General features: G+C 43.4%; 1 protein-coding gene across 8 annotated transcripts in view; it reads left to right on the top strand.

The window, feature by feature from the left end:
* GRIP2 (glutamate receptor interacting protein 2) overlaps positions 1–19,817 on the top strand; it is a 379,568-nt gene that overhangs the window by 331,327 nt on the left and 28,424 nt on the right. For all 8 annotated transcript variants that reach the window (XR_014522913.1, XM_083491282.1, XM_083491280.1 and 5 more), the window contains exons 9-14: positions 1,094–1,263; positions 5,806–5,931; positions 6,656–6,808; positions 8,126–8,312; positions 16,838–16,983; positions 17,625–17,705. Coding sequence is in view for 7 of the 8 variants with exons in the window: in XM_083491282.1 (XP_083347408.1) it covers positions 1,094–1,263; positions 5,806–5,931; positions 6,656–6,808; positions 8,126–8,312; positions 16,838–16,983; positions 17,625–17,705 (863 nt within the window). In the remaining variant the exon portion in view is untranslated. The remainder of the gene's footprint in view (positions 1–1,093; positions 1,264–5,805; positions 5,932–6,655; positions 6,809–8,125; positions 8,313–16,837; positions 16,984–17,624; positions 17,706–19,817) is intronic.

The following is a 19,817-nucleotide window of genomic DNA, read 5'->3' as shown; positions in this document are numbered from 1 at the left end:
GAGATTGAATTGTTGTTGTTTAGTTGTTTAGTCGTGTCTGACTCTTCGTGACCCCATGGACCAGAGCACGCCAGGCACTTATTCCTATTCAGGAGATTGAATAGGCCCCGGTGAATGTGTCTCTATGAGCATAACGTAAAAAAAATTAATTTGGGAGTTTCTGTTTGAGATCCCAGTTGATGCATGGAACAGTGGTTTTCCGGCAAAGACTGAGCTCCCATTCAGTATGTCTTCTTGTACACTTTATTTGGCCCTTTACAGGTGTGTTTTTGTTTTGTGTCCCATAAAGAAACTCATCATTTGTTGTTCATGTTTCAGAGGTCTTGTCTCAAAGTATTTTAGTGGGGGAATAATTTGTTTCCCCAGTCCTTCACACTTCTTTACCTTTCCCCCAACTTTTTGGTGAGAAATACCATTTCCCCAGCTACCACCCCTTTTGCTGTTTTGAATGCTAATTGAAATGTGGCTGTGTGAGTATACAACCCCCGCAGCCTGGGAGTGCTCCTCTATAGCCCTTTTAGGCAACAAAATGTTAAACACTATCTAGTACCAGCGTGTGTCATTTCACAAACATCTTGTTTTCCAAAACGTTCCTTCTGAAAGGCTGTAAAAGTCCCTATCTCCTATGCGGAACTTGTCTGCCCTGATCACTCAAACTCTTTTTTAAAGTGCCAAATGGCAAAGAATAAAAGCAAATGAGGAGAAAGTTTAGGATATTTATTGCCTGGAAAAGACCCTTGGATACTTAAAGATAATTCTCAGACTCTGTTTGACACATGAATGTTTTCGCTTCAGTTCATAGTGAAGGGTAACTTCATTTCGCAGCCAAGCCATCTTGATAGCCTTTTGGATGAAATCTCTGTGCTTTCATGTGTGTCCAACCAGATGGATCCGAGGCTGGACCCCTGGCATTCTAAATTTTGACTTCAGCTAAATCCCAACAGAGAACATTGCAGGAAGCAGGTTTCACGCAATGGTAAACAGGACTTGGGTGAGGCGTGTGTGTTTGTGTGAATCAGTTAGGTTGTGAATTGTTGTAGTGGCAACCACAGGTAACTCCTCTGTTTGTTTTGCTCTGTGTCTTCTCCTGCAGATGTGGGGCCTTGCATGTTGGCGATCACATTCTTTCCATTGATGGCACCAGCACTGAACATTGCTCCTTGCTGGAGGCTACCCAACTGCTAGCTGCAACGTCAGAAAACGTCAAGCTGGAGATACTACCTGCACACCAGAGTAGACTCCCCCTCAAGCCTCCAGACACGGGTGTGTGCCAAGATTGATTGTAAGATATGACACAACACTGCTCCCTCTGGGAACTGGCGTGTAATAGCCAAACTGTGTCCGTCTGGCCTTTGCAGAATATCTGTTAGGTTGTGAGAGTTCCTTGGTTGGCATTGTGATCCCATAGAAACATAATAGACTTTTGTGTATTTTTATGGATTTAACTGTTTTATAGGCAGTTTTATTTGTACACTACCTAGGGATTTTCTTTCTTAAGCACTTTATACATCTTCTAAATAAAAAAATTGGATAAGGATGCTAAAAGCAGGTGAGAGGTGATTGAAACCTGACCTTTCATTGGATCGTGGATCTTCCAAAAAATATTCATACCCAATCAGCTGGATCCAGATTTAATCTGTCTACAAGCATGAATGACTCTGGATCCAACACAATAGTTGTTATTTAAAGACAGTTTTCACAAACTCATATTCATTTAGTCAAACAGGCAGGTAAATATTTATCTGGCAGATGTAAAATGAGAGATGTGCTAATATTGACCTTTCAGTAGAGAAACGCTGTTCTAGCCAAGGCTGATGGCTAAACCAAAGACAGGTTTAGGTCCTGTGTGTTCTTATACAGTGGAATATTTATTTATATAACACACTGTATCATAAAGATAAATCACAGTGGTTTAAAAACATAAAGCCAAACAATACAGTCATAAAAAAATTAAAAACAAGTTAAAAGCTAAAAGAAATTAAAAACAAATATTAATAAACCATTGTAGGGGCTGTACTCTTAACTGCCTGCCTCTTTTCAGCAAACATTTAAAGATGGCACAGAAGGTACCTGCTGAATGTCATTACCATCATGGGTGAAGCTGCATCATGAATTAAACCAGGGCTACAACTTTAAATGATAAATCACTTAATTCATATATCTTTTAAAAAAGTTTCCCTGAAAAGATGCTTAGATTAATTCAGCAGGCAACTTTTTGAAAATTACTTAAAGAAAGTGTGGATGGCAACCATCATTTTAGAAGGAGGATTGCCCACCCACCCCTTTTCACATACAGGAGATCATGCTTTTTCTAAGATGCTCCTACCCCATGTTTCCTGTGCAACATCTAAAAACAAATAATTTATGCCTTTTGCTTCAGAGCTATTGTGTTTATTCACATGCAAATTTAATTAACTAAAATGTACCGTATTTTTCGCCATATAGGGCGCACCAGCCCATAGGGCGCACCTAGTTTTCAGGGGGGGAAATTAAGGAAAAAATATGATCCCCCCCCACCCGCAGCCTGTGCGCTACTCCAAGACCTTCTTCCTGCTTTTGCGGGAGGTGGCAGAATTCCCCCACCTCCTAGAAAAGCCAGCAGAAGCCGTGCACCCTTTAAAGAGCTCACGGCTACTGCGGGAGGTGATGGAATCCCCCCACCTCCCAGAAAAGCCAGGAGAAGCCCTGCAGCCCTTTTAAAGAGGGCACGGCTTCTGCCGGTTTTGCGGGAGGTGGGGGAAATTCCCCCATCTCCCGCAAAAGCCCACAGGAGGGAGAAGGGACGGACTCGGCCGGTCAGTCCCTTCTCCCTCCTTGGGGAAAAGCCCCCAAGAGTGGTGCGCTCTTTAAAGGCTGTGCGGCTCCTGCGGGCTTTTCTATGAGGTGAGGGAATTCCCCCACCTCATAGAAAAGCCTGCAGAAGCCGCGCACCCTTTAAAGAGTGCGCGGCTCCTGCGGGCTTTTCAACCCAGCTTGTGGGGCTGGCGATGGGGGGAAGCGCTGCTTTCCCCCACCGCCGGCCTCAAAGCCGGGTCGGAGAGTAGCGGGAAGGTGTCACGCGCCTTCCCGCTGCCCCCTGATCCTCTGGGGCTGGCGATGGGGGGAAGCGCTGCTTTCCCTCACCGCCAGCCTCAAAGAGCAGACTCTTCTGGCTTCAGCGAAAGCAACGCGAAGCCTCCGGAGCGCAGGCTTCCTAGGCTTCGCGTTGCTATCGCTGAAGCCAAGAAGCCTGCATTCACCCCATAGGAAGCACACACATTTCCCCTTCATTTTTGGAGGGGGAAAAGTGCGTCCTATAGGGCGAAAAATACGGTATGTAAATCTAGATTTATATTTATTTAAGTGAGAGCTAGGCCCTTGGTCAAAGTGTGTGCCCCCTGCATGCTAAAAAGGACTTCGGAATCAGGACCAAAAATTCTTTGACAGGACTAACACTAATAAAAACAACACCCAAAAGCATAAGGCACCAAAAATAGAGTGAAACCTAGTTGTTTATGTATTATTATTATTATTATTATTATTATTATTATTATTATTATTAAACAAATGCTTTTTGAGATGAGAGGGCGTGTCTCAATTCAGTTCTATGTGCATAAAAACAATTTGCGGGGGAAATAACAAAATGCCAAGTGTCCAAAATTGAACCCCATTTGAGCTGGAGACCCTGGGCTAAATGGCCCCTCCTGCCTGCCCCACCCTCTCTGATTGGCCCTATCCACTGGCTTCTGGTTGGCCACTGTAAGAACAGGATGCCATTGGCTCTTCTTATGTTCTTAACTTTCATCATCCCACACCATTGGCCATTATGGCTGGGTCTGATGGAAGTTGGAAGGCCAGAAACATCTGGAAGGCCACAGGTTCCCTATCCCTGACCTATGGAAATCCTGGCATTTGGGTGTTGTGTCCAAGGTGAAAGTTCACACTTTCCCATTCCTCTTGACAGTACCACTTCTTTGTGTGCTAGTGGCATACATATTGGTTTGCCAGTTTATATGTGCAGGTGCTTGCAGTCAGCTGGGAACATTATTACAGAAGTTATTTAGAAGTATGGCTTAGTAAAAATGACTATAGTTTCTCTGGCAAAATTCTCAGCGATTTAGGAATAAATTTCCACAAGTCCTGCTTTTCAGCTGATATTGCAGTGAGCAATCTCTCTTAGCTATGGTTAAACTCCAGTTCTTATAACCTTGCACAGTCTGATAACCATCCTTCACGGATGAGATACTCGGCTCTACAAATTGAACTTTCAGAGGCAGCTTAAATGCTGGCAGCGCATGGAGGGCATGGAGTATTTTGGAGGAATAGCACCCCCATGACAAGTGACTCCGCTACATGCCTCTGACCTAAAAAGCCATTTCCCTGCGTGACTCTAAACATCAGCAGTCTATTTTCCCTTCGTCCACTCTCCAGTGGATGCTAAGCTTCTGTGGCCAATTTATAGAAATATAATTGCCTTGAGTCAGGTGTTTGCAAATGTCTTTAAGCTCTTGTTTCTGGTTACACCAAGACACACAGGCAGCTGCATTCACTATGAAATCAGCAAAAAGAGAATAACCTCAAGCATTTTTATTTTTCAATGAAATGATGTTGAAGAACACTCTGTTCCATGTGTGTGTTGAGAGAGCATTCACGTGCTCTTCTTTGCTAGTTTTAAAAGTAATGGGGCGGGGATCTTTAACATGGGCAAATAATGTCTGTTGCCATGAACGATATCTTTTAAATTCAGGCATGGTAAAGATTTCTTCAATGGCCAACGAGCCAGAGTTGCTGTTTCAGGCCTTAGCTGAGAAGCAAGAGAACGGTCTTCAGCACCTTGTGTGGCTCAGGGGTGGGGCGCATGTCCTAAATGCAGAAGATCTTATTCCTAGCTCCCTCACTTAAAAGGAACATAGGAAGCTACCCTATACATAGTCAGATCATTGGTCTGTTTTGTCCCCACTGACTGGTAGCATCTCTCCAAGGTTTCAGAAAGAAGTGCTTCCCAGCTGCACCTAAAGATGCCAGGAGCTAAACCTGGGCCTTCCGGTCAGGTAGCAGAATTAGAAAGGACCCCTCCCTAGAAATATATTGATGAGTTGGGCTACAACTCCCATCATCCCTAGCTAGCAGGACCCATGGTCAAGGATGATGGGAATTGTAGTCCAAAAATAGCTGGAGACCCAAGTTTGGAAAACTCTGGGTTAGATGATACTGATAGTACAGAAGATACTATGAGAGCCAAGGGTCTAAGGCAGTAAAGGCAGCATCATGAGTCATGCATGTGACCTTGTGATTTCCATTTTGAGTCAGCAGTGACTTCTTGCTTCTTGGTTTGCCGAGGATCTCTTAACTGTATAACTTCCTGATAATTAAAGCAATGATTCTCCCACAAATGCTATCCCCAGTGACAAGTTCACATGCCCACAGATGAGCAGCAGAAATATAGCAGAGGGGATGGTTAAGTCTTTCCCTGAGGAAAGGAAGTCATGTGGACTGGTCAATCTCTGCTGAATCTGGTTAGCCCTGCAAGGGGCCCTGTGCTCTAGGATGAAAGTCACAAACAGAACTTGTGCAGTCTGTAGACTGCTGTAACCTCTACCAGGATCTTTGAAGCTGTGTGGCTGGGGTGGGGGAAGGCTTTTAATAGCATATACTTTGTCCCCCAAACAGACAAAGACTCTGTCCTGATAGAACCACCTCTCCATAGTCTTCTTGACTTTTTTTTTTCAATAGTGGGATAACCACAAATTCGCTTTGCATGCCATGTATAATTACGCTGTCCTTTTTTCTTTTTTTGTCATATTTCCTGCATCATGCTGGACAAAGTCAAAGTGCAGAAGAGCGACCACCACCATTGCTGGGATCCCTGCGTCAGCTATTGCCACACTCACCATCCAGGGCATTGCAAGACACCCACCTGGAACCAGACATCAAGCCAGGATTACTGCAAATGTAACACTCTCTTGATTTTCTCTTCTCTGTTGATCTGCCCAGCCACAATTTTGCATTCTCTGCAAGCAGCACTGAATCTGCCACATTTCTTGCTCCTGTGGACAAGCCTTGCCCCCTCTCCATTTGTCAAGACATCTCATACTTCTCCTGTTCCATCCAGTAGACCCATGTCTTCAAACAAAACTATTATGGAAGTTGCCTAGTCTTCCGTCAACTTCTCCTGACTCTACCCTAGCACACCCTTGGTATTCATGGTCATCTGTCTCTCTTCTACTTTTACCTGTCTTGTCCACTGAAAGGAGATTAGGTCTTCAGCCAGGACCCCTTCTGTGCTCCGTATGAAAGCACAATGAACCATGTGGTGTAGAGATGCAATCTTCCACTTAATTCTTTCTAAAAGAATGTGAGTGAGGAGTGGGGGAGTCCCTACGTTGAAAGCTCCGGAGAAACTCCTTCAGCAATGTGGAATTTGGCAGGTTTAGCAGTTTTGTAGGCCGGCAAAATACGCTGGCATCCTGCGGAGGGGTGGGGTGAAGTTTTAACATAACTATTTTTTTAATGTGTTTTGGGGAGGGGAAAATAATTACTAGTAAGCTACACATTTTTGGTATATGTTCAGGCATGTGCGTTGTACACAAATAAGGCACGTGTAAGATAAAGGTTGGGGCCAACAATGATGGCAAGAAAGGCTGATTTCTGACACTAAGCCTGTGTTTTTATCCAGCTCTTGTAGCTGCCAGCTTTGCATCTCCCACGATGAACACATCGACGTTTGCCTGCCAGAATTCTAATACTCTACCTCGAAGCAACCATCCCATGAGCCCACGGGCCACTATGTTGAGGAGAAGACAAAGGAAGAAGGAGCACAAAAGCTCATGTAAGGGTCACAGGCAGTTGACTAATGGGGGGTGGGTAGGTAGGTAGGCCTGCTCTGCTCGGGGTTACTTGGAATTAAAGTATTCATTACTTAAACTACTGTTGCAGTTCTCTGCTCTCTCTTTTTTTAAAAGTAAATAACAAAAGGCGAATGCATGTCCTTTCAGTTCCTCCAATTTTTCTGTTGGGGGTCCCTTGAGTTCCCTGTGGAGCTTTCAAATCCCCCTCAGAAATTGCTAGAAACTTGAAGTTCCCACCCCTTGTCTCAGTGGTTCCCAGAAGCCATGTGTGGGAGAGTTAGAGACATATTTTTTAATGACTGGAAGGTGCTCAGAGTTAGTATTGGGATCTTTTTTGTCCTTTCACCTGTTGAGCACTATTTCCTCCTCCATCACGGGGCATGCATATCAAGCCCCGGCCTACTGACTGCGTTACTTAGTTCACACACTCCATTACATGCGCAGTAGAGCTGAACATGTGTTTCTGTCGGCCCCCCTCAACCACAGTCTTCAGCCTAGTGAATGTGCAGTTGGGAACGATCCCAAAGCCATTCATCAGTTCATCTGTATGGTAAACAGTTTATCTGATGTTAGTTTTCCTCTCTTCAGGTTTCCCTTCCCTCTTTGAGCTGATCTTTCCTACTGCAGCTAGTCGAGGAGGATGTTGTAACCACAGCACTTCTTATATGTTCTGCGTGCATCTCTTTTTGAGCTCAAAACCTGCCTTAGCTGCATATTTCGTCTCTCTGGGCCACATGGTAATATGATGTTGCCCTCTATAGACTTTCTCTGCACCGCAGACTAGGATTGAAAGGGGTTTGACCAAACAGTTAAGAAACTGGGTTCCAGTGGCAAATTTCCAATGGGTGCAAGCTTCTGGGTTGTTCAGTGAGGAATAGTTCTGGTCATGATAGATATAAAACTCATTTGGGGACTGCAAAAGCCTAGTGCTCCGGTAGCAAATAATGTACAGTGGTACCTCTGGTTACGTACTTAATTCATTCTGGAGGTCCGTTCTTAATCTGAAACTGTTCTTAACCTGAAGCACCACTTTAGCTAATGGGGCCTCCCGCTGCTGCCACGCCACTGCTGCGAGATTTCTATTCTCATCCTGAAGCAAATTTCTTAACCCAAGGTACTATTTCTGGGTTAGCAGAGTCTGTAACCTGAAGCATATGTAACCTGAAGTGTATGTAACCCGAGGTACCACTGTACTTCAAAATGGAGGAGGGGAGGTGCTGTTTGTAGTAAAAACAGAGCACAACTTGCAGATGTTCCGAAAAGAGTGTATTTCTACCTTGATCCTGTCTCTCTTTCAGTGTCATTGGCCTCTAGCACTGTGGGACCTGGAGGGCAGATTGTTCATACGGAAACAACAGAGGTGATTCTAAGAGGAGACCCCTTGAACGGCTTTGGACTGCAGCTGCAGGGAGGGATCTTTGCTACTGAAACGCTCTCTTCTCCACCTCTCATCCGATTTATTGAGCCTGACAGCCCAGCAGAGAGGTTAGAGACCTTGCTCTTGGGTTTCAAATGATAATGATAGCGTTCCCTTTTGTTAATAGAGGTGTCTCCCCACACGCAGAGGTCACATCTTTATTACCTTCCTCGGAATTCTAATTGTTTGTGACTTTGGGCTGGCACATCCGTCAAGGGAGTAGTAATAGGAAGCCCGTGCCTGCCACAAATTATCTATCAGAGAGACTACCCATTTGTGCTCCGTTTCGACACAGCTTGCTCTATTTCCTCCTCAAGACGAAACATCATCATTCTAGAGGTTTGATGATTTCTTGCTGTGTTATTCAACCTTCTAACAATCAAAAGCATCCTACCATGAAATGGTTACAATCCATTAAAATTGCACTGTAATCATCCTGGTGAGCCTGCAGCTTGATTAACCCAAAGGGCGCACTCTGCTTTGTGGTCTAAATTTGACCACCCCTCATATAGCGCCAGAAGGAATAGATTCCGTTGATGTTGCATCTGCCATCTGAGGAGCAGCAAAGAGCTTGCATCTTCTCTGGAATAACAATTCATTTTGTTCTTCTCAGAAAAGGCACCTGTCCTCATATTGGGTGCAGTTCCAAGAGGCATTAGCCTGCAGGTGAGGAACCTCAGGCCTAGGGTGGAGGGGGAAATGTGGCCCTCCAGATATCTCTGCCTGGCCCTCAGAGCCACATTCCTTACCAGCCCTGCTTGTGCCCTCCGAGAGTGATATTTGCCTGGCTGGAATGTGTCCTTGGACTCTGGTAATGCTTCTTGATTGCTTCTTGGGTGGAGGATAGAGAAAGGTGTGTAGAGGAAGCAGCCTACTGCTCAAAGGTACCAATTCTCATTCATTGTTCCACCTGCCTTTGCCTCTAGCCTTGCTCACCACTGGCACGTGGCCCCCAAAAGGTTGCCTGAAAGCGAATGCGGCCCTAGGGCTGGAAAAAGTTCCTCCTCCCTGCATTATCTGAACCATGCACAAATATATTTTTGCTTTGTATTAGATTGATATGGGTACATGAACAAATAGAGACATGCTGAATAAATGTAGGCTGAAAATGAGAAAGGTAGCAGCATACAGGCAGCGACCGATTTAGGCGCATTTGATATGTCTGTGACCACGCATGCGTGCATCATGTCAAACCCGGAAGTGACCTGAAAACATCACAAAAAGGGGGAAAACAGGGTGTTTGCAGGTTTTCTCAATGGGTGTTCTGATTCTATGCGATTTCACATAAGTGTGCAGTGCCTCAGAACACAAGCCCCACACGAATCGGTCGCTGCCTGTACCTAAGTAGTAACCAACATGATGCCCCTCTCCAGATGTTGTTGGATTAGAACTCTGATCAGCCCCAACTTTGATCAGCCCCTGCCACCCTTGTCAGTGGTGAAGGCTGTTGAGAGTCAAAATATGGAGAGTCACAGATTTCCCCACCCTTGCTTTAGGAAATCAGTTTGTATGTGTGTTCCTTTTGTTATCCATAGCTCCCATTTTGCCCAAGTAGCCAACTTGGCACAGGATATCGTTATCAAAGTCACCCACCCACAGTGCTAGCGCAAGTGTAGTGTAGACTGTAATTGCGGTATAGAATGTGGTTGCATTGTGTCACCTGTAGTTGTTGGGTGAAAGGAATGAAATTTAAGCTGGTTGGTTTTTGCTTGTGAGTTAATTTACGCCATTGAACCCCAACTGCATTTTTATCACACCTTTCCTTGAAAGAGCTAAGACCAGCAATAAGATCAGAAAGAAAAGAATGGATCCAGGTATTGCTGCTTTTACTCCCGGCAGTTTGGGTGGACTTCATGGTTATGAAATCACCAGTTTGTTTGCTTTAAAACAACACACAAATAAATAAACAGATCAGGCTTCAACAAAGCTTGCAGTTCCAGGGGGCTTGGAATCAGCCCAGGTTTTTTTATGCTATTGCAAAAGCTCCAAGCAAAAAAAAGCAATGTGTTGCTGTATGGACTTGCCTGAATTGAATGAGTCATGCATTTAGCTTTTTCCTTCCACGCCTGCCCGGCAGGATTCGCTTTGTTAGTTGTTTGTTCCCTCCATTCATGTGGAGATTGACAATATCTGCCCAGCTAAGCTGGGTACAGTTTTACCTGGGGTCTGGAACATCACTGGTAACCCCAAAGGGTAGCTTCTGTAAGCTACACTGCACCACCTGTTCAATCAATGCAACATCATCCTTTGGAATTGTTCATTTGGGACATATTGTGTAAGACTCCTGAGTTTTTAATTGAGGTTATGCCTTGTGGCCAGCTACATTTGGCAGCGCACAGAAGGCCCAATCAATTTCTAGGTTTTGTTACTTGTCCAATAGATTGTTAAGCACAAAACCCTTAAATGGAGGGCCATGCTCTGTGTTGTGAGTCACACATTTGCACAGGAGTGGTTAATATTCATGCCAGGTGACTTCAGACCCCAGACTCATCAGCAGGAATCAGACTGGAGGTTGGGATGATTAGATTCATTGCAGAGGGCCAAGGAAACGTTGCCACAGAAGTGTGAGGTGGGCGGATTTTGCTTTATGCTTTTGGGGCCTGGCTGCCATGTTTGTTTGTTTGTTTGTTTGTTTGTTTGTTTCATTTATATTTCACTATTTCTCCAAGGAGCTCAAGGTGGCAAACATGGTTCTCCCCCTCCTTATTAATCCCTGTGAGGTATAGGTTAGGCTGAGAGGCTGTAACTGGCCCAAAGTCACCCACTGAGTTTTATGGCTGAGTGGGGATTTGAACTCCAGTCTCCCAGTTCATGGTCTGGCACTAACCACTACACCCCATAATGACCAGGTTTCTAGTGACCCTTGATGGCTTTGCTCATTTTCTTGCTCTATCTACCCACACTCCCATTTCTTCTACCTTCTGGATAGTTTAGTTGAACAATACAAAACAAAAAACAAAAAGACCCCTAACCATTAGTGTTATTTGCAGTTTGGTAAACCTTTCCTTCATTCCTCCCCTAGGTTAGCCCGTATAAAATCCTTTAAAATCCAGATTGCAGCAGACACCTTGAATATTCTTTTTTTATAGGAAGGCAGGATAGAAATATTGAAAATCAATTAATAAATACTTTTATCTCTAAAAGACACATTCTGCAAATACTGACCTTTCACATCCTGCGAATGATTTTTTTCCCCCTTGAGAAGGATTCAAACAAGATAGAGTAGCCGGTTTGCATCAACAAATGCTGGTTAAACACAGAGATAAAAACAGGGCAGTATCAGAGATGAAAGAGATTTACTCACAATTTCCCCATCTCCCAATTCCCCTTTTCAACTTTTGATATTAGCACTCTCCAGAGAAGTTACTAGGTAACTTCTTCTTTTTTTTGCAGCTGAACAGTTAATATATCTTTTGCAGACACTGTGTTTAGTATTTTGGTAGTCCAAACTGGTTTACTCTGGGGTTTCCCAGACTGTGTCTTCTTCCCTGCCCCTTTCGAGGGTGGAGGGTGTTGTAATTTTGTCATAAAAATCAGTGCATTTAACAGTAACTCATTCTGGCTTCCCCCTCATGCTCCCTGATGCATAAGCAAGGGAAGGCGCTCCATATTAAAAATCACATGCGTGCATGCTATTTAAAACCCTATTTTGATGCCTCCAGCTTTGCTGTTGAACTCATCCCACCTCCAGGAGGTCAGTTTTCTTCTTCACCTTCAATGCTAGCATCCCTTGACTGTGGCCTCCAATTCAGTACGGATGCCATTATGTGTAGGAGCATTGCGCACATTTCTGCCTATGGAAACAAATCTGTTGACCCAATTTTATGCACAGTGCAGAGAGCTTGTTCTGGCAGTCACTATTCATGCGTGGTGGTCAGCGTGAAGACAGCAAATGTTTGAATTTAAAAGGCTGTCATTTTGAGAGGGGGGAGGTAAACAGACCCATTTCTCAGCTTATGCTTGCTGAATGAGAAAGCTGAATATTTCCTTTCAAGATACTTCAATGAGTCTCCACTTCAAATTCTCCCCTCCTAGTCAGAATATGAACGCTTATTCTACCTCCTCTTTTTCTTTTTAATAATTTTAATAATGTCATATTGTTTATAATTTGTAGCCAAAAAGCAGTAGCAGACTGCAGGCATTGTCAAATCATACAGAGGAAAAATAGACTCAAAGTGTAATAGAATCAAAGGGGTTCTGAGAATTTCTGGATCACACAACCGAGGCTTCCCTGAGTCTTTGTGCACCTGGGGAGTCAACAATCGTCCATTCTATAGCAAGATACTAACCCTTATTTCTCTCCCAGAGTCAGTTGCAGTTTCTGCTCACCAGTTTTGATGGGGACTTATGACGCTGCCATTCAGCTTGCTTGATCTATCAGTTCATCCAGATGTTTTCCAGTTTGGGTTGTCCAATATAGGGGAGGGGGTATTGTTTTACACGATGCCTCATTGAGCTTCAGAGGTGATCATATCACTTCCAACTTGCAGCAAGAGGCTTGCGGTGGCTCAGGAGGAAGACTGGAACTCATCTGTTTCACAAGTGCTCCTGAGGTGCTTGGAGTCTCTCCAAAGCAGAGCGCAAGGCAGATGAGTCCTACTGCCCTTTCCTGAGCATGGAGTCATCTCCACAGTCATGTGGTCCCACTAAAGCATTTGGATCACCTCCAAAGCAGTGTAGGCAGCCCCTCGGCTCCTTCCCCAGCTCTGAGCATTAATCACGCTCACTACAGCAAGGATGAAAGCTTGCCATGGCAAGTCAATGGAGCTCTTGCTCCATGTAACCTAGTGCTATCTATTTAACTGGAAGTGGCTTCAAAGCATGTATTTTGCTGCTGAGCGACAGCCTCTCACCAAAACCATGTAGAGCCTCTGATAACACAGGGTGTGCTTTCAAAACACAGTTTACATTACGTGGCGCTATGCCCTAAGCTTTGTAAAGAGGCTAATATGTTTTGACTGGAGGTGATTTTTTACCTCAGCCCACCACAAATATGGCTCCCATTTTGTTTCAGTTGTGCTATAGTAATAGGTCCTTAATTCTTTTGCCACCGCTTCCTCTCCCCTTGACTTCGCTTACATGTAACAGACCAGAATGTATATTATGTGAGGTAATTCAGAGATGACCACAGAGCGAGAAATGCTCCTGCCGCTGGGTAACCACTGAGAGCCCAAACAGAGGCCATTTGATTCCTTTCTCCTCAAGGGTACCTTTGTTTCAGGTCATTGCTTGCAATGATGAGGCTGTGGTTAGAACTAATTTAGTGTGCCTTCCAGTTAGTAAAGAGAGGAGGCTCGCCATCTTATTTTTCCTGCTATCTTTAGAAATTAATTTGTGTCCCATCTGTTGTCCAGTTGGAAGGACTGTGTGGCTGCCCTTTTTGAAGAAGAAAAGGCCAACCCCCGGCCCCTTTCCCAGCCAGAAGCACCTTAAAAGTGCAATTATTTCCTGCTGCAAGCTTGCAAGCAAGGGCCAAACTAGATACCATTTGCCCTAACAGCTTGTGTTTTTAAAATAAAAACAAGAGCTTTCCCTGCCATTCCCCACTTGAAATCCCCTTTCCACCTTCCTTCCAATCCATGGTAGAAGAGAACCAGCATGACCAGTGGTCAGGGATGATGGGAGTTGTAGTCCAACAACATAGGGGACCCACAGGTTGAGAACTGCTGCTCTATACCATTAGCCAGCAGAAATAAAAATTGCCTTTTGCTATTTGGTTTTTTTTAATGTACATGACTTGTAGAGTTTCAGGTGCCACGTGTGCAATTGGCTCATCAAGTAGCTCTTCATTAATAGAATCATAGAACTGTAGAGTTGGAAGAGACCTCAAAGATCTGGTCCAACCCCCTGCAATGCAGGAATCTCAGCTAAAGCGCCAGTAAGTTTTTCCCATCGCATCTCCACAGCAGGACCCTGACTTTGCATGAACTAGACAGAACCAGGCAGAGGGCCTTCTCGGTAGTGGCACCCACCCTGTGGAACACCCTCCCTTCAGATGTGAAAGAAATAAGTAGCTATCCTATCTTTAAAAAACATCTGAAGGCAGTCCTGTTCAGGGACGTTTCTAATATTTAATGTTTTTAACACTTGATTGGGAGCTGCCCAGAGTGGCTGGGGAAACTCAGCCAGATGGGCAGGGTATTAATAATAATAGTAGTAGTAGTAGTAGACTATTATTTTAATTTTATTTTATTGAATGTTGCTTTTCTTTAATAAATAAAAAAGGCTGCAATTTATCCACCCACCACACAAGCGCAACATGTGGAATGCATGTTGAGCTGCTGTCGCTAGCATAAGGCTCCTATGAATATAGTCCTTAAAAGTCTCAGTTTGTGTGTGTTCTTTTAATTTTATGGATTCCACAAAAGCCTTAGTGAAAGAACTGGAAACAACAAAGGAAGAGGAAGCCAAATGCTTGATTAAAAAACTAACCAAAGCATTTTTTTTTGCAAGAGCTGGTCACATTTTCAGACTGTCCCTGTAACAATGGCAAGTGCTTCATGCACATTCGTTCCCATGAACTTTGCACTTGGGAACCTCTGGGTATACAAGCCATTATTATTATGAAATTGAAAGGGAGTGGTAGGTCTCAAATTCCCCGGGATCACAGAAAAGTAGGACTTGGTGGGGCTCGTGTTTTCCATGAGTCTAGTACAGCAAAGGGAGGCCAAGCCGGGGGCAGAGGGGAATTCATTGATTTGAATTCTGAATTTACTTTTGAAGAAGTTAACTGTGGCATCTCATGCCAGTGACTTTGTTAGGCGATCATGGTTTCATGTCACAAAATTTTATAAACCTGCAAGATTTGAGTGTGAAACATCCTGTTAACTCTGTTCAGTCTACTAATAAGAGAGATAAAAAGCTTTTGACTCGGCTTATTAAAGCTATCTAATGCATAGAGCAAAAGGATGTTAATATATATATATATATAACCGACTTTCTCCTACTTATCTGTACTCCACAAGATGGTTTGACGATATTGCCCTAGAAGCACGGTGCAGTGGTTATAAAAATAGCAGTTAAAGTAATGGATCCTTCACAGTCCTGGATGGATACTTTAGAAACATCTCAAATTGATAAAAAGAGCAGCTTCTGCAATTCCTCAAATACTTCTCCAGCCATTCATCATAACTACTGGACAGAAGGGAGTTTACAAAAAGGGAGGAGTGTGACTGTTGTCTCTTTAACCAGAAAATAAGAGCCAACTAAGTGACTGCATGAGTGGAACAACCTTTGCTCACACAACTGAACTTCCTTTCCCTCATCTGCACCCACACCATCTACAAATCTGCTTCAGAGGATTGGAAAAAGCCTCAGAGCTCATTCATTAAATTTGTTGTATGCCACCATGGTGTCAGTACATAAATGACAATTAACAGATTGATGTCTTGTTTCATACCCAGATCCTTTTTGCTCAACAGTTTTTATTTCTCTTCATTTCTTGCTGTGCTCTGCCTGTTGCTTGACTCCTCCTTGCTCTCCTATAACATCGGAGTTAGTTGTTGCAAAACACCAGGCAGCAGTTGCCTTATGCCAAGTGCATGCCAAGGCAATCCTGGAATTGTGTCTTATAATAATATTGGCTTTTCAGCACTGTTAAGCAGCACCCATGTGTATTTGGCTTCAAGAGAGGAAATTACAAGGGATAAATGATTACCCAATTTGTTGAGACATTGAGGTGAACCCACAGACTTGTAGCTTGTGCTATTACCCACATATTAATCAGAGCAGTGTGTAATGTTCAGTGCCATTAGTCTGGGCGCCAGTGGGCTCCAGCATGCTTAATGTGACTTTTGTAGCATTAGACATGGTTTCAGAGCAAGGGCACCTCTCGGTTTTTCTGTCTTCAATACAGCTTTGATCTTAGTTGTAGTGAGATACATAATATGTACACACACACACACACTATATATATATATATATATATATATATATATATATATATATATATGGTGTCAGGAAGATGTTTAATCTAAGAATAGAAACAATTTCAGCAGGAGCTGGCATTAATTTGCAGAACACATCTTAAAATTCTCCAAAACATGTCAGGCTCCAGCATCCATGTGCAAAGGTGATTCTGTGTTCTGTTGGGGCATCTCAGAACTTCACACCAGGAGTGGAGGACCTGGTGTGGGGCACATCCCCTTATCGACATCCTTTGGGGGTGGGGCACCTGCTAGTAGTGGGTGTGGCCAGAAGCAACAGTGGGTGGAGTGATGAATGTGATTCATAGCTTTGTACAAGAAGCTGCATTCAAGCCACACAGAAGTCAGAGGTTTTGCATACACACAGACATGTCCCTCCCTCCAGGCGAGCAAGAGACATCATTATCACTTTCCAGCCAGGCAAAAGTACTTCAAGGTGTGGAGCCAGCTTGTGAGTAGCATGGCCTAAGAGAAGAGGTGTGGCTTGGGGAGAGTCCCAGTGACCAAACATAGAGAGGCCTGGGGAGGCCAGGCCTCACACTCATACTCTGGTTGCCCATCTTTATTGCTGCTCTGACTGGCTTCTTTGACATAGGAGCCTGAGAGTCTCTGTGAGTCTCTCGCCTTTCCTGATCTCTCCCATGTTTTTCCTCCACTCTGGACTGCAGGTGTGGCCTCCTGCAAGTTGGAGATAGGGTGCTTTCCATCAACAGCATTGCAACAGAAGATGGGACAATGGAAGAAGCCAACCAGCTCTTGCGGGATGCAGCACTTACTAACAAGGTTGTGCTGGAGATTGAATTTGATGTAGCAGGTATGGAAACAATTGTTTGATACAGCCGCAAACTCCCTTTTAATGGTGCTTCTTTGTCTTCAGACAATGTCTTAAAACTGTGGATTTAATGGATTTTGGAGGCAGCACCAAGTTGTTTTCAGCAGTTGAGAAATTAGATCAGGCTCATGAACTCAGTTGTTTCTTAGCAAGTACTCCTTCTTGAAGCTAGAAATAGAGGGTTTCCCTCAAGCTTCTAGCATCGCTTCAGTATACTTTTGGAACAGCCTTTGGGAAAGCTTCAAACATACCATCAGTGGTATTGCAACTTTAGTGGAACTTAACTACGAGAGGGACTGTGGCCCAATGGCAGAGAACATACTTTACACACACACACACACACACACACACACACACACACACACTACCTGGTAGATGTTTTTAGATGTTGTAATTGTTTTACCATTTATGTGTTGGCTACCCAGGGCTCCTTTGGCAGGAAATCTGGGATGGAAATAAATGAATTAATTAATTAATACTATGATCTCCACTTCAAATACCATCTTTGTGTTAGCTCTTAGCTGCGTGCTCCCACAATTTAAGTTGTGAGTGACGCAGGACATCTCAGCAAAGCAATGTGAAACTGCATTATCCTTTCTTGTCTAATCTTCTTGGTTCTACAGAATCGGTCATTCCCAGCAGTGGCACCTTTCACGTGAAGCTACCCAAGAAAAGAGGTGTGGAGCTTGGGATTACTATCAGCTGTAAGTATGGCTCAGGTTACAGCTGCTTACTTAGAAGCTGTATTCATGTCAGGTTGTCTCCAGCTCCACCATATGTGTGGTGCTGCACCTTGAAAATAGTTTCAAGCTGCAACTGCTGCAAAATGCTGTGGGTTTCACTGCTTTTTATTTATAAACTCAGTATTCCAAAAGATATGGGACATGGGTGGCGCTCTGGGTTAAATCACAGAGCCTAGGACTTGCCAATCAGAAGGTCCCTTTACCTTTTTATTCCAAAAAATAGTAATTTCAATAAATCCTAATAGTTTCACATTTTTATATTTATCCAAAGTTCACACTTAAATCAGTCAAGGCATCTTAGTAGAATTACATCAGATTAGTTGCATACTTAAAAATAAAACTAAATAGCCATAGCTACATCACCACCTCTTGACTATAAAACGGAACCAATAGTGGCTGGCATCATAGGGCTTTTGTGAATATGAACATAATTATGAAACAATTGAGAAACAATAATTTAACTGATGATGGTATGTCAAGTGCAGGTGATCAAAGCATGTGATACTTGCTGCAAAACAGATACTTGCTGAGTTTTGCAGTAAGTGGAGTAAACAACTGGTCCTTTTAAAATAATTTGTATAATATGTAATGTGCCTCTTCTGGCCTCAGCTGGAATACTTTAATTCAAATACTTTAATTAAAGTCTTAGTTAAAATAGCTTCTCCGAGGATTGCTTGAGAGGGTTACATCTTGCAAGACATCATTTTGTCTAATCATGATTAAAACTCTTCCTGTACTGTATAAGTTCCACAAAATATTTTGAACTTGTAAGCAGGTCAAGATCAATTCATATGTTTCCTTTCAATGTGATGAAAACTTTTTTCATTTGGGTCTACGTTTTACCATGTGGAAGAGTCTACCTCAGGAGTTGGCACAAGTTTGAAAAGGATCTGTGATCTCGCCAAATGATTTGTGGTTGACACCAAATAGTTTAGTAATAGCAATGTCAGAAAGTCCTTTTCCTCCTTGGTAAATTAAAGCGCAATCCTACGCATATCGCCTCAGAAATAAGCTCCATTGAGTTCAGTGGGATTTATTCCTAGGTCAGTGTGTTTAAGATTGCAGTCTGAGGCAGCTGAAACCAACAAAACTTGGAGGGGAGGAACACTAGGAATAGATTTTTATGTGAAAAGACTGTGGTTTTAAGACTAGCACTGAAAACCATGTTAGAAGCCCTGATCTTACTACCGCAGACAGGGGAGACTTTCAACACCTGTACATTGGTAGTACGTGAAGCGGAATTTAACCCTCCTCAGAAATACCTTTGTGAATCGTTCTGTTCTGTATTCAGGATTTGGAGGAGAGCTTGAAAGGAATACCCTGCTAGAACAATGTTTAATTTATAAACCCTGTCTTAAATTAATGGATTCTACAGAAGTATTCTAGTAGTAGTAGATTTTTATGCTGACTGCTCCTCTTTTGTAATTCAGACCTGAAATGTATTTTGTCCTGTGTATATTTGTGTTCCCCTTGGCTCAGCTATTCTTGAGTTCTCGTGGCTTTTTTAAATCATTTCTCCCCCCCCCCCAAACCCTTATGAACACTTTGTTTCTGAGATGTGGCTTTATAGCTGTATTAGACTTTGTTTAATTACACATTTCCCAAATGCTGCTTTGTCTCAATCAATAGTAGAAGGTGTTTTATAACTGGCAGAGTCACTGGTGCATGTGAGTTATGTGCTCAAGCTCCTCTGAGGGGAATAATTTCCCAGTCCAAGTCATTATGCATCCTATTAAAAACACAAAATGGACATGTGTTTTGAGACACTTCATCTATCATACCATAAAGCAGAAGTAGACAGGCTCCCTGCAGATATTGTGGGAGCATGCCTACGAATCAGGAAAAGTAAATAAGAATGCCGAACATCCTTCCTCTTTTGTTGTGCTGAGACATGAGCTGGTACCCTCAAAACGTGGAATTACCCTTAAATGCCCCTTAGTGTGAATACTGTGATCCATACAAAGGCGGCCAGCTGGCCGAGTTGTGGGCTCAATTGGTGCAGTTACTGGCAAGACTGAGATCTCTTTACTTGCCAGCTGCAACAATGAAGGCGAACGGGGCGCAGGAAGGATA

Source organism: Podarcis liolepis (genome assembly GCF_965112155.1).
Source record: "Podarcis liolepis genome assembly, chromosome: 2".
NCBI classification, from domain to species: domain Eukaryota; kingdom Metazoa; phylum Chordata; class Lepidosauria; order Squamata; family Lacertidae; genus Podarcis; species Podarcis liolepis.
This window is presented reverse-complemented; position numbering and strand designations above follow the sequence as displayed.